General features: G+C 41.7%; 1 protein-coding gene across 2 annotated transcripts in view; it reads left to right on the top strand.

Annotated features, from left to right (window-relative positions):
- The window catches only part of GPM6A (glycoprotein M6A), a 141,687-nt gene that overhangs the window by 108,632 nt on the left and 7,660 nt on the right, over nucleotides 1-25,395 (top strand). For both annotated transcript variants that reach the window (XM_056855974.1, XM_056855975.1), the window contains 4 exons: nucleotides 2,292-2,448; nucleotides 19,966-20,119; nucleotides 21,098-21,174; nucleotides 23,307-23,372. In XM_056855974.1, the coding sequence (XP_056711952.1) occupies nucleotides 2,292-2,448; nucleotides 19,966-20,119; nucleotides 21,098-21,174; nucleotides 23,307-23,372 (454 nt within the window). The remainder of the gene's footprint in view (nucleotides 1-2,291; nucleotides 2,449-19,965; nucleotides 20,120-21,097; nucleotides 21,175-23,306; nucleotides 23,373-25,395) is intronic.

Raw genomic sequence — 25,395 nt, 5'->3', positions numbered from 1 at the left:
TTGAGACAAGCCTAGATTTAAGTGATTGCCTGTTAGCTGAATCTTGGTGTCACAAACTAACCATAGGTGAAATCATGGTTATGAGTTATGTCTGAATCAAACAACTGTGTCTTTCATCAGCTTCCTTAAATGTATTCTACACACCTCAACAGAGGCAGAAGCAGCAGTTTTTAAATAAACAGATAGCTTGTTAATTTGGCTGCAGTCGTGTATCTATTGCCCTAATGCAATAGAAACAGTACAATGATATTATTGGGAAAATATCAACAGCAATAAATATCAAAAACAAACACTTCTAATAAGTAATTTTGTACAGTTGAGTAGCTGATGATAGGAATGTAAATGCCATCAGATAGCATTCTAAAAAAAAACAAACCAAAAAACCAAAGGAGCGTTAACATCAGTCTTCCTAACAGCCCTTCTCAGTTTGGGGTAAGGCTGTAGCTCAGTAGTCTGCTTGACATTTAGAAGGTCCCAGGTTCAAACCCTGGCATATCCTCTTACCTGAATCAGGAAGCAGATAATGTGAAAGACCTCTGTCTGCTACCCTGGAGAGCTGCTTCCCGTTCCATTAGGCAATACTGACCTTGATAGACCACAGTTCTGACTCAGTATGAGGCAGCTTCTTGAGAGTGTGTTTGTGTGATCTATTGATATGCAGCTGGTATGCTCATGACAGCTCACTGTTATGAACACCATAACCCTTAAAGAGAGCTGTGCCTGTGGAGGCATGGTAAACATGTGCCCTCACCATTGGGCTTCTAGCACGCTGACAGATTCCATTTTCCTTCTGGCATTACAGCATTCATTTGGTACAGAAGAAACACATAGTGAACTTGCTGCAATGCAGTGTGGCGTTGACTTTGTTCTGTGTGGTACGTGCTTGTTTGTGTGCTTGGCTCATGCAGAAAGGCTTGTACTCTGAAACATTTACTGCATTATAAATTGACAGGCAAGCTAAGCAAGTGACAGAGCAATCAGCCAAGACTCTTTGCCATGTTGCCATCTTGAATTAAGGATTCACTCACTCCCCAAAAAAGTACGCTGAAGTCAGCCTGGAATCCCTGGGAAAGTTCTGGGATGTGAAGAAGTTTCATTTACCAATGCAGCCTTGCAAAATATGGGTTGGATCCTGTGCTTTCTTTCTGCTGGCCCAAGTAATCAGTTAACAATAAGGAACATGAGTGTTGCCTACAGGATTCTCACACTTCAAAAATACAGTTCCTTGTCCACCCCACCTCCGCAGAGAGATAAGAATATAGTCACACTGAAATATAGTCACACAGAATATAGTCACACAGTTGACAGGACGTGTCAACTGGATGAGTGCATTGCAAGAGTCTTCTGTGTGTTTCCCACTGATCTATCCAGATATCTTGGCAATTGAAGGTGTGTCATATTTTGCTAAAATTAGTCTTGCACTGAAAGGTCTGCATTGGCTGTCGATTATTTTCTGGGCACTAATCAAAGTGCTGGTTCTTAACTATATGGCACTAAATGGTTTGAGCCCTGGGTGCTTGAAGAACCACCTCCTCCCATATTGTCCAAATCACCAGTTGAAATCTGGTTTTTCAGGCCCTGCTCTCTGGGCCCGGCCTGCAGAAGTACGGTGGTTGGAGACCAGAGGCCGGGCTTTTTTAGTGCTGACACCTTGCCTTTGGAATGTCCTCTCCCTTGGTGCTCACCTGGGGCCTCCTTTCCTTTCCTTTCCTTTCCTTTCCTTTCCTTTCCTTTCCTTTCCTTTCCTTTCCTTTCCTTTCCTTTCAGGGCAGGCCAAAACATTTCTCTTTACCCAGGCTTTTAACTTAAGGGTTCCATCTTTTTAGATGTTTTATAGCCTACTCCTATGCTGAGGACTGTTTTATCAGTATCATTTCAGATGCTCCATTTTGTGGGCTTTTATGTCCTGCATTGCTTTTATTGGCTGACTTTATCGGCATTTTTTCAATTATTGACTTGTATTGTTTTCTTGATATGTTTTTATTGATGTAATTTGTTTGTATTGTTTTTACTGTTTCTTTGATTTTGTTTTATTGTGATTTGCCTCCAACAGGCAACATAACATTTTCTAAATGAATAACAATGTGGTGTGCGTGGGGAGGAGAAGTGTGGCATATGAGCTGTACAGAACTCTGTTGAATCTGATAAACGATATGCTTTGGATAACTTTCCATGAAAGGCATCTTTATTTCTTGTGCATGCATTTCATTGGATGTATAGTTCATAACCCTGAGTCCAGAATCAACATTAATACCTTGCTAATTTGAATACCTTTCACTCTTTTTATGCAGGATTGACATCTTCAAGTATGTGATCTACGGAGTAGCAGCTGCCTTCTTTGTCTACGGCATTTTGCTGATGGTAGAGGGGTTCTTTACAACTGGAGCCATCAAGGATCTCTATGGGGATTTCAAAATCACCACCTGTGGCAGATGTGTTAGTGCCTGGGTATGTTAATATGATAGTGTTGACTACTTATGCTAATTTCAGCCCGTTCAGTGCATTCATACTAAGTTGGAAAGTCTTTATAAACAGAAAGTGTATCTCTGGGGAATGTATGCCCTTTTCTTAAATATATGGATTACACAAATACACCATCAAGGTTTTGTAGGTGAGTCAAAAAAAACCCTTGTATATGTGTATGCATCAGGAAGGTGATCAATGTCCCTTCGAGACAATGGCCAAATCCTCATTGATCTCTCTCTCTTTTTTTCCAGTGAGTTGAGTTGTTACTTAAGACCATGTTGCTTTCTTGAAGCAGTTACTTAAATGTGTACCAAGACCACAGGGACTCAAGCATATGTGCTAAAAATAAAGTGTGGGTATCGCATTTGTCTCTTTCTGTGGAATTGTCCTTGGACGTTTTGCAATGTATGCAGTTTTACTGTGGTGTTGGAAGAGATATACAATCACATCTGCTTTTGTAGGCACTGACACTTTAATCTGAACAAGGACACAAGGCAAGAAGAAAATATGTCCAAGCTGCACAGACAAGCCACCCTCATTCCTGCTCTTTTAAAAAAAGGGGGGTTCTTGTTTTATTTCTTCTTGGCTATATATAATAATCCCTGACCTAGATAGCCCAGGCTAGCCTGATCTTGTCAGATCTCAGAAGCTAAGCAGGGTCAGCCCTGGTTAGAACTTGGATGGGAGACCTTCAAAGAATTCTGGGAACATGATGTGGAGGCAGGCGATGGCAAATCATCTCTGAATGTTTTATGCCTTGAAAACCCCACCAGGGATCGCCATAAGTCAGATGTGACTTGATGGCAAAAACAAAGAAAGAAAGGGGAAAGAAGTATAATAAACCTACTTTTGCATCTTAGAATATTAAACTTCTACAAACTGGGGAAATACAGTTAGCTGGCAGTTTTTAGGAACTAGTAACCTATGAGAACACCAGCTAACAGAAGGCATGATGAAGGTGTAGTTGCAGAAAATCCAACCCTGAGTTTGTTCTTGGATTATGAGTGGGAATTAGTCCTGTTCATGGTTCATGGACTGTTACAAATTGTGATGATAGATATAATGAAACATAACATCTGTATGTCTAGCCCAAATTTTGTGGCTGTTCTGTAGATGAAGTAATGATGAAAATAATTAGAGCTGTCAAGTCTCAGTTATGTTGTTGAAAGATCTAAAAGACACCATACAAAGACCTCTGTACTTAGACATATAATATTAAACTTTGTGAATTCCAAAATCTTATTACTACTAGACTTTTGGTCAGATAGACATCCTAACCTGCCTTTTTTCAGAACTGGAGACAATGAATTGTATGAATGTACTGAAACAGTTGGAGTGTTGGACTAGGACCTGAGAAAACCCAGGGTCAAATTCCTACTTACCGTGAAACTGACTAGGTGACCTTGGGCCAGTCACTATCAGCCAGTCATCCATCCGTCCATCCGTCCGACCATCTGTCCTTCTGTCGTCTGTCTGTCTGTCCATCCGTCCATCCGTCCATCCATCCATCCATCCATCCATCCATCCATCCATCCATCCATCCATCCATCCATCCATCCATCCATCTGGCTAGCCTACTTCTCGAGGTTGTTGTGAGAATAAAATAGAGGAGTGACGAGAATCATGTACGCCACCCTGAGCTCCCTGGAGGATGGGCAGGATAAAGAAGTAGTAAATAAAGAAATAATTTTGAAAAGTAGTACTGCAAAAATATTTTTTTATACAAGCATCGAAATGTTCCCGCTGGTATATAGCCATTTGCCAATCTTTTACAGTCAAATCAGAGTCTGTAGTTTTTAGTTTTCATGGATAACTGTGCTTTAACTTTCCCGAGGTATTAGCTGGGAGCACAGATAAGTTCCAGATGAATTTTACTTCTTTAGGTTTCCAAATGCTTCATTATTTTTTCATATTTATTTTTTTCAAGGATTCTGTCATTCATTAGCATACTTTTAACTGTACGTATGTCAGTATGTTTGTTCCAAAAGCCATTTGCAAAATAAATACTGGATGGCTCTGCTGGTATCTGACCATCCTCTTGTCATTAATTTTTTTATATATAATGACAGTGAATTTGTGTGATCCTAGTTTTCCTAGTTAATTGTTTTGCTTTTAGTGCTGAGTTATTTATTATGTTACTCACATATGTTCACAGACATTCTTGATGATTAATGATTGCAATCTCTCTGTGCAAGATAGCCTTGGAAGAGGTCACATTTATCTTCCTTTGATATATTGACATCAATTGAATGTGATAAGTTGATATGTTTTAGTCCTGTTTTCTGGGTGCTTTGGAGAATATTACACAACAGCTTGATGAACAGGGATCCAAATAGCTAATGTTTTAATTGTTCGGCTTTGCTTTCTTTTCAAAGGCAATGTATAATAAGATTTTTTTTTCATTTGGGCTATATTTCATTCAAAGCTTTGAATTATAGGAGCATAGTCATCTCTAAATTATATTTCCTTTTTAAAGATTTTTTTTTTTGCAATTAGAATCAAAGTTCTTTTTTGGTGTCTGTCATTCATTACGTCCCCCCTTCCCCCGCAGAAATAGTTCTCACAAGATCTAAATTATCAGCTTTTTTTTTTTAAAGAACACTTGTACACTATTGTTTTTTAAAAAATCCGAAAGAAGAAATTGTTCTCCTTTGGGACATTGGATTGGCTCCAAAGGTGCCATTCCACTAGAGTAAAGACAGTTCTTCCAGCACAATAGCACTTCCACTGGCAGAGAGGATAATTGGCAAAGGCTACCCTCCCTCCACTTTGCCCATGCATTGTTTGTAAATGTTCCTTGTCCTGACCCAGAGCAGATTGTGTGGGGTGCAGCCAACTGCAGCAGGAGGGGAAGGCAGGAAATCCCATTATGCCAACTTCACTCCAGTGGCAGTGCTTTGGAGCTACCCAATGTCTTTGAATATATGTGTGCATCTTTCAAGTTACACAGCAGCCTCCATTAGGGAGAAAGGAAAAAGATTTACTTCTCGGCATTAGTAAGGACACCATTAGTAAGGTATGAGACAGCCATACAGGCAGAGTAATGCACAAGGGGGGGGCAAAAGGGGATAGGAGCCCTTTGCTGGCATTAGTGCCACTTCTGCTGGCTGAACTGGCACTACTGGGAGCAACACGGCAGCACTAGGCTCAGACGGCAGCATTTCTCCAGTGCACGGGCTTGTGCCGGCACCAAAGGGGGCATTCCCAAGGCATTCCCCAAGTTCCTTTGCCCCAGGGATGCCCCTTTTACAGGCACCAACTGTGCCTGAAAAATTGGTGGTGCAGCCCTGTGAAACCCCCATGGAGCGGTTTCATGGGGTTTCCCTAACCCCCCACCCCCACTCAAGATTGTGCTGTTAATTTTCACTCCTACAGATTTCATTAAACTGCAGCCCTAATTGCACTTTTTGGGAATAAGCCCCATTGAATTACATGGCCTGGTCCACTATTTATTTATGTATTTATTTATTATCACAATCTTATTAGGGATAATCACAGAACCATTTGTATTGGATTTGTTTCTGTATTTTGGTATTCCTCCTAGAGTATTTAATGCCAGGGCTGCTGGAAGCCACCATGGGCTCCCAGACAAAGATTCCATCTAGGCTCCCATATGATCCTAATCAAATAAAATATCATGACAAAATAAATCATTAGGCTGGCTGATCTATAATAATAAAAGAATCCACATGTTCATCCATCTGTCCATCTTGGCAGGTATAACTCATCAGAAAATAAAACTAGGAATCTCAAAATTGGCCACTGGCTTCAGGATAATAGTGAGAGTTCCAGGGGCAAAAATGAAAGGAATTGGAATATCCTGGCCCATGTTATCTCCAACCCTGGTGCTATTTGCAATTGAAGCTAAGCTAAATTCTATTTTCTGTTCCTCATCTATTACCACTAAGGCAGATTAACATTCCATTATCATGCATGTACAGGGTGTGTGTGGGGGTGGGGTGTGGGGTGAAGCATCCTTTTTACTAATTGGATGGATTATGGGGAAATATTAACTTCGCCTTTCAGTTCATTATATTAACAGAAATTACCTGGCATACCACTATTAAATGCATTCTAAGTTGCCAACCAGAATGGATGAGAAGGAGTTGAGACCAAGACTGAAAAACAAAGGGGGGATTAAGAATGGGGGAGAGAAGAATGAAGGCAGGTCATCAAGGAAAAGGCAACAAATATTTTTTTTTTTTTTTGCTACAACATGCTAGCAGGGCTGGCCCTTTGCAAGATCTGACTGTATAGACAAAACTATGGAGATAAGTGGAAGTAAAGGAAGAGGTAAACCACAGACTGCTGGAGATAATAAACTTGTTTGGTAGCTGCATCCTGGCAATGGCTGTAGCAGCTATGAGCTGTGCTGGCTGGTCTTGCCTTGCTCCAATGCTGGCTTGGCTGATGAGTTTAGCAAAATCCTATCAGCAAGGGTTTCCCTCAGCCTCATAGAAAACATTACAGGAAGGCCTGGCCAGCAGTGGTTTACTGTGCTCTTTCTTCCCTGTGCCTCTATTGGCTGCAGTGCAGAATTGCATTAGAAGTAAAAAAAAAAAAAAGTAATGTGAATGCAGCATGCCACTGGCTTCATGGACCCTTCAGCTGACTTGCGCCCAGGAATATTGTTCCCCTAGTCCTCCCACCCTCTCGGAGGCCCTGCTTACTGCAGCAGAACCCAGTTATGTAGAATTCCATGGTACTTCTAATGCTGTTTCACTCACTTTTTAAAATACAGTGCTTTATATGCCCCTGTTGTCCAGGCAGAATGTACATTTGTCCCAGATGTCTGTGAAAAAATTGTAAGTTTTCATGAGTGCTTGGCTGCAACTGCTGTGTGTATAAAATGGTATGTGCTGGTGTCTCCAAATACATGTAGAATATACTTGAATGTCTTCCAGTTAGTATGTCCTCCATGCCATCTCATGCTCTCAAACCCTGAGCAGAGAGGCATCGTATGTGACTTAAGAACACTGACATCATGTGGGACATTAACAGACCAAACATGTACCACCATTTTTCTTGATAACTGGGCTGTGAATGTGCCATGACTGAAAACTCATTAAATATACAAATATACAAATGTGTGTATGTTTGTATGTATATGTGTGTAGATAGATAAATAGATGAGTGTGTATATATATGTGTGGGTGTGTATTCTGTGAGTGCTAGTTGGGATATGAACAGTATGTTTACGATGATCAGAGCATAATGCAAAGAGTAACTAGGGAACACAATTGCCATGGATCTACTGTTTATCTACTGTACACATACATCTTCCCATGAGCTCATCCAGGAGAGATGGGAAGGAGATACCGGTCATGAGGTTACTATTTTTGGTGGCAACCCTGTGTTCTTTTTTACACATAGTTCTGACCTAACTGCCCTTACTAACTTTGTTCTGGGATAAATTCTTGCAGTGCTGTTTTTTTAAACAGTGAGGTATCTGATTTAGCCTGTGCTCTCCTGTTTCTCCATTTCTGCTCCCTTTACACATGACCCTAAATTGATACTGTATTTTCCTTTAAAAAATGTTTTTAATGTGTATGTGCAATCATCCATGGAGAGGGTCTGCCCCTTTGCCATACCCCTCTCTCACCTTCCCCCATGAAAAACTCTCTTGGCCTGGCAGGGGCGGGGGAGAGCAAGGCTTACCCTCTCTGGAATTCCTCCCCCTTTGGTGTATTGATCCTGTGTATTATTACTTATGTAAGTTCCAGTGTGTGCAGTGGGCTTTCTCTGAAGTCAGCCTGCATACATTCACAAATGCAATTTCTTTACTATTGAACGGCGGCACACAATCTCCTCTTCAGCCTGCTGTAATGGGATAGGGCCTCAGATCTCTTGCTGTCCCATCCCCCATTCTAGAAACTTTGAGCTGCCACCAGGCTGTGCAGAGCAATAGGAAAGAAGAAAACTGCTGAACAGGCAAGGGAGAGAGAACGTGAAAGGTTTTTGCTAGGGGCTAGCCTCCTCAGAGACATTAGAACATAAGAAAAGCCATTCTGGATCAGACCAAGGGCCATCAGGTCCAGCAGTCTGTTCACACAGTGGCCAACCAGGTGCTTCTAGGAAGCCCACAAACAAGACGACTGCAGCAGCACCATCCTGTCTGTGTTCCACAGCACCTAATATAATAGGCATGCTCCTCTGATCCTGGAGAGAATAGGTATGCAGCATGACTGGTATCCATTTTTGCTAGTAGCCATGAATAGCCCTCTCCTCCATGAACATGTCCACTCCCTTGTTAAAGCCTTCCAAGTTGGCAGCCATTCTGTGGGGTGGAGACTTTTCGTCAATTTGGACTCTGTTCTTTTGTGCTCCGCCCAAGGAATCCCACTCGGAAGGGTGAGGCTGCCTTTCCACAGCTGGGACAGGGGATGATGGTGCCCTCATCTACACCCTGGGAGGGGGACATCAACCCCCCACACACACCACTGCTGGAAAAGCCCCTTTCTCTCTGCTGGGAAAAATCTTAATGGGACTCCACTGGGAAGAGGCACCACCCTGCTTATTCTCCTAGTTGCTCCTCTTCCCTCTCTCTGAGGAACTCGGAGTTCTTCCCAGGTCCACCCCCTTTGCTGTAGCAAACAGCCTGCTGCTTTTGCTGGCCACCTCCCTACTGCTGTTTACTCACCACTATTCAATGTTTTTTTTAAAAAATCCTCTGTCCTAGGCGCCTGTGCAAAGTCATGTCAAGATGGGACCAGGCCTTACAGAAGGGGACCCACCCACACACCTCTGATATATATCAAAAAGAAATGTTGGTGCAAAGGAGATTTGAGAAACATTGGGGAAATGATGAGAAAAATCCAGGATAGCAAGGGATATGAAACAAAGCTGTGAGGAGGCACACAAACTACTCCAATAAGCCCATCTGGAACTTCCCCCTTTCCAGGGAAATTTCCTTGCTGATTCTTAAAGTTAGTAATCTGAGTGAAATCTCCATTGGTCATAGGATGAATGTCTAATTCTAAACATTCGCTCACAGCTGGCAAACCTATTTTTGTCTTACCAGTGGGCTGCTCATCACTCTGATTATTTAGGTTGGTAATGCTGCTCTCATGAATAATTAGTTTTATAATAAGTAGACTGCACTATTGTAGGCCCAACTGCTCCGTATAGTAATCGTAACTATAGAGTAAGCAATCTGCTTGCCATTTCAGGGTTTTTTTGGGGGGGGGGAGTTCTTGGATACTCAGTTCTTTGATGCTTTAATGATTGCCCCTTGAGTAGGGTAGCTATTTTTAGTGTTATATCCACTGTAACTGGAGAAAAATGTTCTGTCCCTTTAATAGAGGCTGAGTAACAAAAATGCGAAGGATGGATGGACGATACACTTCTGGGTGTGAAGAATATCTTGGGGTATAGGTGGATTGTAAGCTAATTATGAGCAGTCAGTGTGAAGCATTGGCAAAAAAGCTAATGTCGTCTTGGGGTGTATCAACAGAGGCATAACATCTAAATCGCAAGATGTCATAGTCCCACTGTACACTGCATTGGTCAAGCAGCACCTGGAGTCCTGTGTGCAGGCCTCACTTCAAAAAGGATGTGGACAAAATGGAGCAGGTGCAGAAGAAAGAGACAAGGATGATCAGGGGTCTGGAGATCAAGCCCTACAAGGAAAGGCTCTGGGGAATGTTCAGTATGGAGAAGAGGAGGTTGAGGGGGGACATGATTGCTTTCTTTAAGTATTTGAAAAACTGTCACTTAGAGGAGGGCAGGAAGTTATTCCTGTTGGCAGCAGAGGATAGGCAATAATGAGTTTAAATTTGGGGCAGAAAGGTACTGCTGGATATTAGGAAAATTATTTTTACAGTAAGAGTAGTTCAGTATGGAATCGGCTGTCTAGGGAGGAGGTGAGCTCTCCATCTCTGGCAGTCTTCAAGTAGTGGCTGGACGAACACTTGTCAGGGATGCTTTAGGCTGATCCTTCATTGAGCTTGGGGTTGGACTAGATGGCCTGTATGAATCCTTCCAACTCTATTTCAATATGGGAGAAGGTAGTCCTTAAGATATTTGGTCCCAGGCTGGTATAAGGCTTTAAAGGTCAATACCAGCTCCTTGAATTGAGCCCAGAAGCAAACTGGAAGCCACTGAAGATGGAACAAGACTAGAGAGAAAGGCCCTATGACCCACTCCAGTCAACACTCTAGCCACAGCATTCTGTACCAAATGCAGCTTCCAAACAGCCTTCAAGAGCAGCTCCACATATAACACATTGCAGTAATTTAATCTACATGTTACCAGGACATGAACCACAGGGGCAGGAAGGGCCACAGCTGGCTAACCAGCCAAAGCTGGCGAATGGTTCCCCAGCCACTGCTGCCATTTGTTTATCCAACAGAAGGCCGGATCTAGGACAACCCCACAGCTATGAACCTGTTCCTTTAAGGGGAGTGCAACCCCATACAGAACAGGGAACAACCCATTTCCCAGGGGATAAGAGGATAACCCAGGGGATAGCACTTCCATTTTGTCTGGATTAAGTTTAGGCTTGTTAGCCCTCATCCATTTCAAAACGACTTCCAGGCACCTGTTCACAGCCTCACTGGGGTCTGCTGGTTGGGCAAGATAGAGCTGATGTTATTTGCATATTGGTGGAAACGTAGCCTGAATTTCCGTATGACCTGTCCCACAGCTTTACAGAGATGTTGAAAAGCATGGGAGACAAGAGGAACCTTGGTGAACCCCAGAGGCCAACAGGCAGAGCAGCAGTCCCCCAGCACTACACTCAGAAACCTACCCTTGAGGTCAGACCAGAACCACCACAGAACTGTTCCTCCCAGTTGCAGTATTGAAAAGTGGTCCAGAAGGACACCATAATCAATGGTATCAAAAGTCACTGAGAGATCCAGGAGAATTGACAGGGTCGTACTTCCCCTGTCCATCTCCCATCGTATGTCATCCATCAGGGCGACCAATTCTAATTTAGGATTGCACCTCTAAAGAGAGTGAGAATTAGTACATTTTAGGACTGCACTAAGTGTGATTTACAAAGCCAGGTGCAATCCACCAGCCATCTGTGGTGGCTCCCTTTGGGCTTTATGAACCACTTCTTCATGCTCCCTACTTGGATCTGGAAAAAAAAGAAGGATTGTCAACTTGATTGCAAGCTACAATATGTGGTTTATGGATATGTTTGTCTTTGTATAATATATAATACAATCTTGGAACAAAGTAAATAATTATTTTCAAAGGGAAGTTGTTCCAGTTCCCTCTTCCAAGAGCAAAAAATGTTCTGTTGTCTAGATCTAAGTCATCCTGCACATATCCTATGGAGTGTCCCAGTTCTAGGCCCTTATCATAAGACAACTGCACGCACCTGGAGGCCCTGTATATAGTAGTACAGTACCCCTATGGACACACTGTGTTAATATGTGCCTCATAGTATTTAGATGATTGAGTCATCACATGCAGTCACACACGCACATGTCCTGTTTGTTTTGAAAAATTTGAACAATTTTCAAAGATTGTAAGGATTGGGCAGGGGGGAGAGTTTCTGCAAAGGAAGCCTTCTTCATTTGCAAAAGGAAACCAACAACAGACCCAAACGAGGAAGAGTGGCAAATGCGGAGTGTTCCAGAGAAAGAAAGAAAATTAAGTGTCAGACAGTCACTTATTTTAAAAGTAGGGAAACAAAATGGATGCGGACAGGTTTTTTTCTTTTTAAATGCTGATGGCCAGCTGGTGTTCTCCTGCTGGGCTGTTGCCTGACTGCTATTCCCCCCCCCATAAGAACCATTGGAGAGAAGTGCACCTGCGTTGAGAGGCACCTAGTTTGGGGGTCGGTAAAACTGGACCCCTTTGTTCATTCTGTTTGAAATTTAGCAGATCTAGATTAGAGGGCAGACTGTGTTTTGTGAGAATGTGTTGCCGTTATCTTTAAAAACTGCTGCCCCAGATTGGTTCCACATTGAAAATAGCGGTACAGTTTTCTCCACAAAAGCCTGCAAAACTGCAAAAACACTGAAACAATCACAGGCAAATATACTTGGCTTGGAGTAATAGCAACTTTTAGATAGCTGATTCAGAAGAACAAAAAACTCCAATAATAATTAATTATACTGCAAGGTTTTGGATTGGCTCTCAGCAATCATTTTCTTTCTGTTATTTTTGTGTGAGTGTTTGTGGGTACACATTTTGCTATACTATGATACAATAGGTTGCACAGTGACGTATTGATTCATTGTTAATAGTACATTGCACCCATTGTTCTCATTTTCTTACTCTTGAAAATCAATCAGTGGCAGGAAAGCAAACCAGGGGAAATCAATCACATTGACATTAATTAATAATGCACCAAAAAGTACGTGAGTATTTCAAGAAGAAGGAATGAACTAATTTAGAAGCTGTGACTTTGGATGTATTGCACCTCCTGCTACAGTTGCTTCATCTGTGCAGTAGAAATCAGGAACATGAGAAATAAATTGAAAGGTATCCTTAGAATGAGAAGTGGAGAGCACTAGTAATATGCTATGGACGAACTATTTATCTCACTTGTGCATGTGCCAGCTGTTGAGCAGGTCTTACCATTGGGCAGGAGAGTGGGCAGGAGAGATGAAGAAGGGAATGGGTATGGGTCAGATGAACACAGGAACACATCAGATATGTATCTAGCCCCTTAAAAATGTCTGCTTCCTTCACATAAAAGAAAAATTCCAAACTGCCTCTTAAAAAGTCATAAAATAAGGCTTTGTAAAGTTGGTGCCGGATTTGTGTCTGGATATGTGTCGAGATTGCCAGCTTGTCTGTTTTCAATTGGAACTAGAACATATACAGGAAAACATGTTTGACTAGTGATGCCAAAAAGTGTGAACGGAATGAGCTCATCATAATGTGAATTCCCTTAGCTTGCAGTACTCATTTTTTAATTGTTTTGATTCCTCTTGCCCTCAAATCATTACGGCATTTACAATTTAAAATGAGACGTCTTTTCAGCTTATGCACCACTTTGGGGCCTGCTTAGTCAACATTTCATCAGACTCAACAGCTGAGGCAGCACCTTCTCTTGGCCCATGTTCAGAAACTGGTTATTTGAACACCTCCATTCTCAATGAAACTGCCCAGATTGGGGAAACGGACTTCAGCTTTTTTGCAAATGTACTTGTCAATGCTGCTGAACCTGCTAGTGCTGACTTCTCCTTGAAAAGGGACCATGTATGCTAGTAAATTTGGTACAAAGGACTCGACTAGGGTGGCCAACTCCAGTTTGGGGAATTCCTAGAGATTGGTGAGTGGAGTGGAGCCTGGGAAGGGTGAGGTTTGTGGAGAGGAGGGATATAATGCCATAATGTCCACCCTCTAAAGTAGGCATTTTCTCCAGGGGAACTGAGCTCTCTAGTCTGGAGTTCAGTTGCAATTCTGGGAGATCTCCAGGCTCCACTTGGAGGTTGGCAACCCTAGACTGGACATTGCGTTGAATAATAACATACACAGAAAGGGAACATTGCACAGTTGTGACTACAACACTCTGCCTTCCTCCTCATCCCACAAGGCCCCTCCCAGTCAGCTTAAATTCTTGATAATAAGTTTTTTTATTGTTCCTAGATGCCATTTGTAATTGGTGACCTAATTACAGTTTACAGCATCACTCATAATTACATTTTTTGCCACCAATCACATGCAATTGCTTGCCATGGTAAGGTGAATAGAAGTTTTATTATAGAGGAGTAGCCACTTTAGTCTGTTGTAGCAAAATTAAACAAAGACTAACAAAATTTATCCTAGAATAAGTTTTCATGAGTCAGATCTCACTTTGTGAGATGCACAGAGTGTCCATCCAAGCAGGTGTATGTGTAGAGGAGGAGAGTGGGAAGAAGTTACAACAAGAGGCCAGTAAAATAGAAAGAGCCAATCAAATGAGTAATTAACCCATTCTGAACCAGAACCAAGTGTTGATAGATAGGCTGGGCAGAAGTAGCATCATCATCAATTACGTATCTAATAGTGATGTGTGGCCCCCATCTGCGGATATCTAAATCTGCAGATAGGGGCCACACCGATGCTAAACAGATTTTCTTGCAAACTTGGGGGAACCCCCAGCTTTGCAGAAAAATCTGAAATCCTTAAAAATTACATTTGGGAGTGTAAATCTCCCCTAAGCAAAATAATTGCCTGTCATAGACTGTACCTTCTAAAGCAGCCATTTTCTCCAGGGGAACTAGGGATGCCAACCTCTGCGGGGGCTGGAGTTCACCCAGAATTACAACTCTTCTCCCGATGACAGAGGTCAATTCCCCTGCAGTCACTTCCCTCCCCCAAACCTCGCCCTTCCAAGGCTCCACCCCAAATCTCCAGGAATTTCTCAACTTGGAGCTGGCAACTCTAAGGGGAACTGATCTCCACAGCTGGGAGATCCTTTGTGATTTCAGGAGATCTCCAGGCTCTGTCTGGAAATTGGCAGCCCTAGAAGGAGGGATGGAAGCAGGAAAAGGGGAGATAGACTAAGAGGAAATAGTGGGGGAGGGGGAATGAGATGCCTCCTGCAAGTCCTTGCAGGTCCCCCTTAGGTAGCATCTAATTATGGAAAATACAATGCAGGAAGTTTCTTGATGAGTTTTAATTTAGCATTTTCACAGTGTTTTTTCTCTTTGAATTTATTTTGAAGGAGTTGAACAAATTAAGTCTCAGTGAACTCAATAGAAGAAAAATTCCTATGATAACTGCTGTTCACAGCACAAAGCTAATAACAGTTAGAATGTAAATGAGAGAGTTTTCTTTGGCTCAAAACGTTTGTTCTTTGTGCTTGCCTTAGTTTGAGCCAAATAAAAATCTTTGATCTGCATACTGATTATTATTGATAGGCTTGCCATAGATAAGGCAATTCTGGCTGAAACCTTATGTTCATTTACAAGACAGTACCCTCTGCTGAACAGAACTTGCTTTTGAGCAAACTTGTATAGGATTGCATTTTAAATCAAGTTCTTAGAATTTCTTCCCTCAAATATAGTTCTGCAAACCTGGATGCTAACTGTGAAGAATCACCTTCCATTTGTTTTCTGTCTAGGAGTATACAAGATGCATCCAAACACTATTGCTGAAGTATTCTTTATGTGACCAGGCAGTTCTACGGTTTTCATGGGTCTTGTTATATTCCTCCCCCAGCAGACATCTAATTCTTTTAAAAACTCCCTACAATCTTGCTGTATAATTTCCATATTTCTTAGGGGCATGGATGATATACACAGCAGTTCAATTTACCTGAAAGCCACACAAGGATTTAGCCTACTTCTATTCTGATCCCTCCTAATCCAAACAGCAGATTGAGGGATTAGCAAAGTGAACGCTGGGAGGGTAGTGTAAATTATGGGTTATGGTCTGATTATTGCAGAATATCCCATGCAGCCTTGTACCTGACTCTTTTGATACCGTTTTCTGTACCTCTACTTGTATAGAAAGAATTTCTGGATGTTTCTGTCTGCATGAAGCTCACAGTATGATTAATGGAATTAATACTTTTCTCAGTATAAATGTATGAGATGTCATAGTTGATTCAATAAGTGTCACTTGTTGGTTCTACATAATGAGAATCTTAGTCCAATGAGAGGAGCGGCACGCTGCTTCCTTCCTTATTCTACCACTGTTGCTTCATTCCACATGACTTCAGCAATTGAACAGATCTTTTTTTAAAAAAATAAGTAAAATTTAAGATGCACTTTCACTGTGGGTTACAGGAAAGATGTTGAAAAAATGGAACAGCAACAGATCCTTTAAAAGAGAGAGCCAGCATGATTTAGTTGTTTGAGGGCTGGACTAGAATCTAGGAGACACAGGTTCAAATCCTGTGGAAACTGATGACTCTTCATTTCAGGATTAGAATGAAGTCAGATGATGATTCAGATACAGACCTAAGCAGGGGCTGTTGAAGAGCTTGTTGTATGGTGCCAGTAATAGAAGGTAATTGCCAGTAGCCATTCCTCATGTGTATAAGCCCTGCTTCCCCATATGGTTATAGACATCACATGGATGGGCTTTTCAGTGGCAGCCACCTGACCCCTAGGGGGTTACCGCACTTGTATTCCCAGCGATGTATTAAGAGTTTGAAAATATTATAAAAAATACTGTTCACACTTTCTATGTATTCCCACAGATGTATTAAGAGTTTGAAAAAGTTATAAAAAATACTGTTCGCACTTTGTTTGGCCCCTTTAGCTGTGAAGATGTCTTCCAACCATTTATAAGCCGTGGTATCCAAAAACCCTTTTAAAGCGATGTTTTTTATAACATTTTCAAACTCTTAATACATCGCTGGGAATACAAAGTGCAGTAACCCCCGATGTCATCTGAATCCATAGTTAGTCTAAAAAACATGCAACAATGGAAATATTTTTGTTCCTTACATTTTGTAGAATGGACTGTCTTTTAGAATCCTTTCACTGCAGGATGTCCAAGGACTCAGAACTACTTTAGGAATCATTTTGGTCCTTAACATTTTTCTGGGACTGAATGCCATTTAGAATCTTTTCGTTGTAGAATCTCCAAGGACTCAGAACCATCTTCAGAAGCTGAACACACACAACCGTTTAGCCTGCAAAAGTAATTGAAGACCAGCCTTTTATTTTTAGTCTGCAGTTTGAGATTTTTAAATGGCTCTCTGCTGCCAAGTAATTATTTCAGTGTGTGTGCCTGAGGTTGGCTGAGATGTCTCTTCTGCTTAAGTAATGCTGGGGTAGCAGGGAACCATAAAACAAAAACCAGAGAAAATGACACAGATTAAATCTAACAGCCTTCTGCCCCCCCCCCCAAGAGCTTGTTTACTTTTATTTTTGGAAAGATCCCACCAAAAGATATGTTACTTAATCTTTAAAACCAGATGATGGAAAGTCTTCTGTCACATGATTGCTTCTTTGAGAAAACGTTGAGGAATTCAGATTGGTTTGATTCTGCTGCTATTTTCCTATTCAGCGTACGGCGTTTCTTTAAAAGGGATGTCTTTATGGTAAGCCTCTGCTTGAGGCTCCTCCAACACAAGAAAACACACAAGAATTATTCAGGGTAATAAGTCAAAGAATACTGGAACCTACATACAAATGAATATATGAAGTTGTTCACTATGGGGAAATGAACTTCAGTGCCACCATTATTTTGATAAACTACACGGATCTTCTTCCTTGTTCAGTATTTTGGTATCCCTATGTTTCATCTTGTGGTAGATTGTTTGATAAATTCTATTCTACATGGATCCAAACATATTTTCTTCACCACACTAGGCCATAGGAATTAAACAGTTCTTTGAATTGGCTTACAGATGATTATGCCTCTCCAGCTATTTGACTAGACCCTTCTCTCTCTTTTTTTGAATTTGAAAATTGGAGTAAATATAAATAAAGTCCATGTACTGGGTCAAGTCACATTATTTTTAATAGATATGCAGATGTTCAATGTGCATCTGTATACATCAGGAAACCTTATGGCTTTCATACATGCCCAAATCTGTATAAAAAGGTAACTTCTAAGGACAAATTCAAATACTATTCATGCAAGTCTTGAACAATTAATGAATATAATTAGTTTTCAATTCATACATGATGAACTGTGTTTAAAGCAAAGACAAATCAAATGATGGTTGGTGGAATAAAGGAGGATGTATATGGACAGGGACCACCTGGGTCTAAAGGCCTGCTCAACCATGAATAACTCCAGGTGACTCTGGATCCAGTTACTATTTCTCTATCTAACCTATCTCACAAAGTTGTGAGGATTACAATGGAATGGTACTGAATTCCTTGGAACTTCAGAATACAAACATCATAGAAAGATTAATATGGAAGTCATCCACTGTATTAACCAAGACAATGCTTAAGAGTAGGAGAACTAGCAAAATACATTCCATCCACTTGAAAAGTCATGATTGAGTGTGCAGAAATGCTAGTTCAGGAAAAAGACAGTAATGAAGAGATAGAGCAGGAGTGAATCTGTAGAAATGGTTTGTGGTACTGAAGAATAATTGGTTTTTATATGCCGACTTTCTCTACCACTTAAGGGAGAATCAAATCAGCTTACAATCACCTTCCCTTCCTCTCCCCACAACAGACTCCCTGTGAGGTAGGTGGGACTGAGAGAGCTCTAAAAGAGCTGTGACTAGCCCAAGGTTACCAAGCTGGCTTCATGTGTAGAAGTGGGAAAACCACCCTGGTTCACCGGATTAGCATCTGCCGCTCATGTGGAGGAGTGGGGAATCAAACCCAGTTCTCCAGATTAGAGTCCATTGCTCCAAACCACCACTCTTATCCACTACACCACACTGGGAAGGCATCTGCTTTTCATGCCCAAGGTCCCTGGTTTGATCCTGGATATCGCTGATTAAATAATCTTGGGGTTAAAGTTAGCAAAGAACTGCTGGTCAGAGTAGATGACATCAAGGGAAATGAACCACGAGCCTGACTTGATATAAACCAGTTTCATATGTTTAAGTTGGATCTAAATATGCTTTAAAAACGTTTTAAAGTATCTTCACAATACATTACCCCTGTAACACACATGAATCCTGCAGTAGCATGCCAGCATGAGTTTTTAATCAGCCAGGAATGGGAGCTTGCTTCCTTTTATCCTTGAGTTTAAGAGGGACCACTGCAGGAGGAGAGTGGCATCAGAAATGTGCACGTCTGCTGACTTTGGTTCTCCCTCACAAATAATTCTCTAAAGGAAGCGAGCTACCGAGCAACAGGAGAATCTACAAGACAGCCACCTCATCCTGAGCGTTGAGAGCATGGCTTCTGCCGTGCCTGGGCTCTCCTGCTCACCATGATGGCAGGCAGCAAGAAGAAGTAGAATGAAAAGCAGTTAAGGAGGTAGAATGAAAAGCAGGGTTGATGTATGAGAGGGAGGCTGGAAGGAAGGTTAAGGGAATGAGTGTGAGGTAGGAGGTGAAATGAGACAGAGTGAGGAGAAAGGAGGAAAATGAAGGCAAGTTTCAGGGCAAGGCAGGGAAGACAGTAAGTGGAGAAACAGAACAGAAAGGAAAGTCAAGATGAGGGTCAGAGGGGGCATTGAGGAACAAGGGACATAACCAAAGACTAGTGGGATAGGAGGCAGTCAGAGAGATGAGGGGCAAAGGCCTTTCTTTCTCACTTCGCACATAATCCCTCTGTTTTTACAGGTCCTCCAACTGTATTTATTTATTTATAAGTAGCAAATCTGCAGTAGGTGGATAAATAGCGAAGATACTTGAGTATATCTTAGGTATATTTGCCTTCAAGTTTCTTTTTTTCCCCTTCACAAAAGTCTAGCTACTTTAATCCACTCTGGTTTACTCCATTAAGTCAATTGTGATATATCCTTTTGTTGTTTCCTGAAAAGAACGGTTAGCCTTAGCACCGGCTGAGAAGTTAAACATGGGGAACTATTCACTTATAAAACCACTGAGACTTTGTAACATTTCAGAATGTGACATCTTTGATTTCTTTTTCTTTCAAATGGCAGTTTTCTGAATGATGTCAGTTTTAAAACCTTCCTCTGGTTTCTGTTTCTCGTTTTTGGGCATATTTGTTGCAGTTCATCATGCTGACGTACATCTTCATGCTCGCCTGGCTGGGAATTACAGCTTTCACCTCTCTGCCGGTTTACATGTACTTCAACCTGTGGACTATTTGCAAAAACACCACTGCAATGGATGGGGCACCTCTCTGCTTGGACCTCCGTCAGTTTGGTAAGTGAAAGATCTGCAAGATGTGTTGATTTAATTCCCCCAATAAAACAGTCACTGAAAAGCTTGAATGACTGTTATAGATACTGAGTAGCTTCTAGTTTTGATAAGTGTAAATTATCATGCAGTTAAAAACTGATGTGTTTGAATCAACCCTGCCAGCGCAGAAGATGGTGCTTGAGGACATAACAGTAACAGCCCCTGGATTAGATATATATCTATTTTAGCTGATAAACACAAGAGAGGAGTCGCTAACAGTGAAATTCTAAGCAGAGTCACATCTTTCTAATCCCATTGACTTCAGTAGTGTTAGGAGGACATAACTCTGTTTAGGATTGCATGCTATGTTTTTTACTGTATCAGATGGAGTTTGCTGAATGTTCTCACTGTGGTGGTAGGTTGGCTACTGCTGATGACACCCATCTGGGCTTCTCATTTTTAACTGGTCCACATCCCACAGTCTTTGTCCCTGTTGCCTTTTAAACATACTTCTTGATTCAGTTTTCCACTTGCCAAACTCTTAATTCCTTGGCCCTATGTATCTTCCATTGTAGCTCCACTGCATTTTTTAAGCTAGCCTGGATAGCACAATTTTGACTGTATAGCCAGTTTGGTTAGCGCACAAAGAGGACTTCTTTGTGGCTGCCTCACAATTATGGAACTTTTCAAATTTGAAAAGATTCTGGGAGGTCAGGGAATGCATCTTCCAAGCATAATAAAAATATCTTTCCCTGCCCCCTTTTAGGACTAATAACAACTAGGGGAGAGATATAATCTCAAGGTAAAGCCATGCAAGGGTAAAGGGTTAAACGCCAATCCAAACTGGGGTCCCCAGGGCTGCAATTTATATTGTAAAATGCTGGGCAGATCTGTTCATGGTTCTCCCAAGATCCCAGTTGATTTGGCTGTAACCATCTGACTCATTTAAACAATTTTGTGCTATGTATTTTGAAAGGCCACTGGGTTTTCTATCTGCTACAGGTATTGTAACAGTTGGAGAAGATAAGAAGATTTGTTCCACATCTGAAAATTTCATCAGAATGTGTGAATCTACTGAGGTGAGTAAAAGTGCTAAAGGTGTTGCCATTGGAGATAAAAAGAAATGGACTTTCATTTTATTGACACATGAATAGAGTTGCCGGCCCTGGGTTGGGAAATACGTGGAGATTTTTGGGGTAGAGCCTGAGGAGGGTGGGGGTTTGGGGAGGGGAGGGACTTCAATGCCATAGAGTCCAATTGCCAAAGCGGCCATTTGCTCCAGGTGAATTGATCTCTATCAGCTGGAAATCAGTTGCAATAGCAGGGGATCTCCAGCTACTACCTGGAGGTTGGCAACCCTACATGTGAAGGGAGTAATTTAACTGATTAATGCTGATAGCATTCCTACAACAAGTACCATTAAAGTGTTTGAAGTGTTGCTGGCACAACATTTTAAAGATAGAAGACCAGGGTGGCTCTACACACAAGAGAACCAACCAGATGCTTGGGGCTTCAGAATTTGAGGTCAGGATTGCAGGAGGATGAGACAGGCATGGTTTGTGCGACCATTATTGCATCCCAGGCTGCCCCCCTTGTGAGTATTGTTTCTGGGAGATGCAGAGAAATAAGGGATAACATGGGTTGCCAACCTCCAGGTACCAGCTGGAGATCTCCTGCTATTACCACTGATCTCCAGCTGATAGAGATCAGTTCACCTGGAGAAAATGGCCCCTTTGGCAATTGGCCTCTATGGCATTGAAGTTCCTTCCCTCCTCAAACCCCACCCTTTTTAGGCTTCGTCCCAAAAATCTCCAGGTATTTCCCAACCCAGAGCTGGCATTCTATCTCATTAACACAAAGACCCCTGGGCATTGGAAAGTTGCTTCATTGTGAATGCGTGTCAGCTGCAGAGGTATGTGGTCACATGACAGCAACACAGCTGACTGGCCAAGATCAGGCCAGCTGCAGGCAATCTGGCATAAATCAAAATCATTCATTCTAGTTTGCCACTTCTAGCCATCCTTTTGACTCTAGGTTGAGCCTTGTGCGGCCAGAAAACTTGCTCCTTTTACCTCAGACTAATATGGCTATGCCCTGACCTGGATGGCCCAGGCTAGCCTGATCTTGTTAGATCTCAGAAGCTAATCAGGGTCGGCCCTGGTTAGTATTTGGACAGGAGACCACCAAGGTATACCAGAGTTGCTGTGCAGAGGAAGGCACTGGCAAACCACCTCTGTTAGTCTCTTTCCATGAAAACCCCAAAAAGGGGTCGCCATAAGTCGGCTGCGACTTGACGGCACTTTACACACACAATATGGCTACCCTCTGAAATGACCTTATCTGAAAGGATCACATACTTTGAGAAATCCTTAGTTATAATCTACAAAAGAATGGTCCTAAGCACATGGGGAGTTTTACATTGCAACATTACAAATTTTTACTGGTCTGCAAGTTCAATGCAGAGTGATTAGGAATTGCTTGTGTGTGTCTAAAGTGCCATCAAGTTGCAGCCAACATATGGCAACCTAGAAGGGTTTTCAAGACAAGAGACTAAACAGAGGGGGTTTGCCATCGCCTTCCTGTGCATAACGACCCTGGTCTTCCTTAGTGGTCTCCAGTACTAGCCAGGACTGACCCTGCTTTTCTGAGATCTGACAAGCTCAGGCTAGCCAGAGTCATAGAATCATAGAATCATAGAGTTGGAAGGGACCACCAGGGTCATCAAGTCCAACCCCCTGCACAATGCAGGAAATTCACCACTGCCTCCCCCACTCCACACCCCTAGTGACCAGAAGGTGGCCAAGATGCCTTCCCTCTCATCATCTGCCTAAGGTCACAGAATCAGCATTGCTGACAGATGGCCATCTAACCTCTTCTTAAAAACCTCCATGGAAGGAGAGCTTACCACCTCCCGAGGAAGCCTGTTCCACTGAGGAACCACTCTATTAGAAAATTCTTCGGAAACTCTTTTAATTTAATTCCAACCCGTTGGTTCTGGAGTCATCCAGGTAAGGGCAGGAATTGCTTATACATGTCAATAGTGAGTACATTGGTTAGTTCTTCCAAACAGCAACATCAAGGCAAGAATTACTGTACAAGGTGAACTGTGCACTGTGGTCTTTATAGTACTTTTTTTTAGGGTGTTTTAAAATTTTAGGGTGTTTTTAGGGTGTTTTAAATTTGCAACTTGCTTTCCTTGTTCCTTTTGCAGTTGAACATGACATTCCATTTGTTTATTGTGTCGCTGGCTGGGGCTGGAGCAGCAGTCATTGCTATGGTAAGATTTAGAAACAGTCATAACAAGTCATAACAAATAATTCTAAATACCATTGTGCTTGTGTCTGATATTAAGTAATAATAAAAACTGAATGTTCCAGAGTTTTATGGTACCATCCATATTCTGTGTATTTTAGAAAGGGAGAAGAATAACTCTCTCTCTCTCTCTCTCTCTCTCTCTCTCTCTCTCTCTCTCTCTCTCTCTCTCTCTCTCTCTCTGTGTGTGTGTGTGTGTGTGTGTGTGTGTGGTGCATGCATGCCCCATTTTATGGGAACTTCTGCACTTTTTTCCCTTCATACAAGAAATTCTGGGTGTCGGACTTACCTTCCCATTCCTAACCTTCTGACAGCACTACAGAAATGACTGTCCTGGGTCATGCAGTGAGTTTCATGGCAGAGTGGGAATTATAATCACATTCTACCCCAATCCTAGCCTGAAAATCTCACCACTATACAGGTTGAGTATCCCTTATCCAAAATGCTTGGGAGAAGAAGTGTTTCAGATTTTGATTTTTTTTGGATTTTGGAATATTTGCATATACATAATGAGATATCTTGGGGATAGGACCCAAGTCTAAACACAAAATAAATGTATTATATACACCTTACACACATAGCCTGAAGGTAATTTTATACAATATTTTAAATAATTTTGTGCATTTGGGGCATTTTGGGGAACCTGTTGTTGGAACAACAGGCCTGCACACGTGCCATTTTATCACCCTTTCTGGGCACTCAAAATATTTTGGATTTTGGATCATTTTGGATATCGGATTTTCAGATACGGGATGCTCAACCTATACTAGTGACTGGAAATCACAGAACAGTACATTTAACTCCATTGCAAATTTGGTTTCATATTTCGTAATCTGCCTTGAACTGTATGCAAAGGAGTGGTTGAAATGTTCCGATATATAAATAAATAAATGATAGATACATCAAATCCCCCCCTTTTGGATCTGTTTTTAAGCATTAAGTAAATATACAGTTTATGTGAATATGCCTTACACTGAGTCAGACAGTCAGTCCATCTAGTCCTGCATTGGCTGGCAGTGGCAGTCTAGGATTTTCAGGCAATGAAAGGTCATTCACAACATCTGCTACCTGAGACCCTTTAACTGGGATTGCTGATTGAACCTAGAAACTTCTGCAAGCAAAGCATGCCCTCTGCCACTGAGCCACAACCACAGTGCTAATAATCTATTAAAAGATAAATATGATGTTAAAAAAAGATATAAAGTCCATTGGAATAATTTACACACAAGCTCAATTTTGTATAAAATGGTTTGCCAAAGACTACATACAATCAAAATGGGTAACATCTCTCAGTTTTTCATATTATTTTAGCTTTCAATTCTGTTTCAGTTTTCCATTGATCTGTAGTAATGCAATTGTTGGGATATTTCTCACTAATTTCAACTAGCCTGCCTAACCACATCATATAAAAAACAGAGCAGAATTATGTTATCTTCCATAGGAAATAGATATCCTGTCAACTCAGCTATTATGTTTAATACTTTCATTCAAGGTTTTTGATATATCCATCAATAATGGGAAAAGCCTGTATCTAGAGACCCACATTAACATCTTCTGATAAATATGATTTATTTTAGTAGCAGTCAGATACCATCAACACAATATTTTATTGAAATGCCTTTCTTATGAGAGATAGCAAACAGGGACCTGGAAGGAACTTGCAGGATGTGACATCCCATCCCCCTGCGGATGCTTCATTCCCTCTCCCCCACCTCTTCTCACAGTCACTCTTTCTCACACACTGTTTTTCTTTCCCATCCTCTCTTTATCCTTTTCCCCTTCTTTGTCAGCAGCAAAGTGGGGATATTGGAGTGGCAGATGCTCCCGTTCCCCCTTGTCTACTCTTCAAGGCACAGTGGCAAAGGGGATTTGGCTCACTCAGTCACCCCCTCCCTGCTGCTGTGCCTGCCTGCCCATCCGTTGCCCTCTCCACTGTCCTAGATGTCCACCTGCATGTCCCCTCCCATCACTATTCTTTCCTGCTCAGC

The sequence above is a fragment of the Euleptes europaea genome, chromosome 9 (genome assembly GCF_029931775.1).
Source record: "Euleptes europaea isolate rEulEur1 chromosome 9, rEulEur1.hap1, whole genome shotgun sequence".
Taxonomy (NCBI): domain Eukaryota; kingdom Metazoa; phylum Chordata; class Lepidosauria; order Squamata; family Sphaerodactylidae; genus Euleptes; species Euleptes europaea.
Note: the sequence above shows the minus strand (reverse complement) of the source record. Positions and strands in the feature narration are given on the sequence as shown.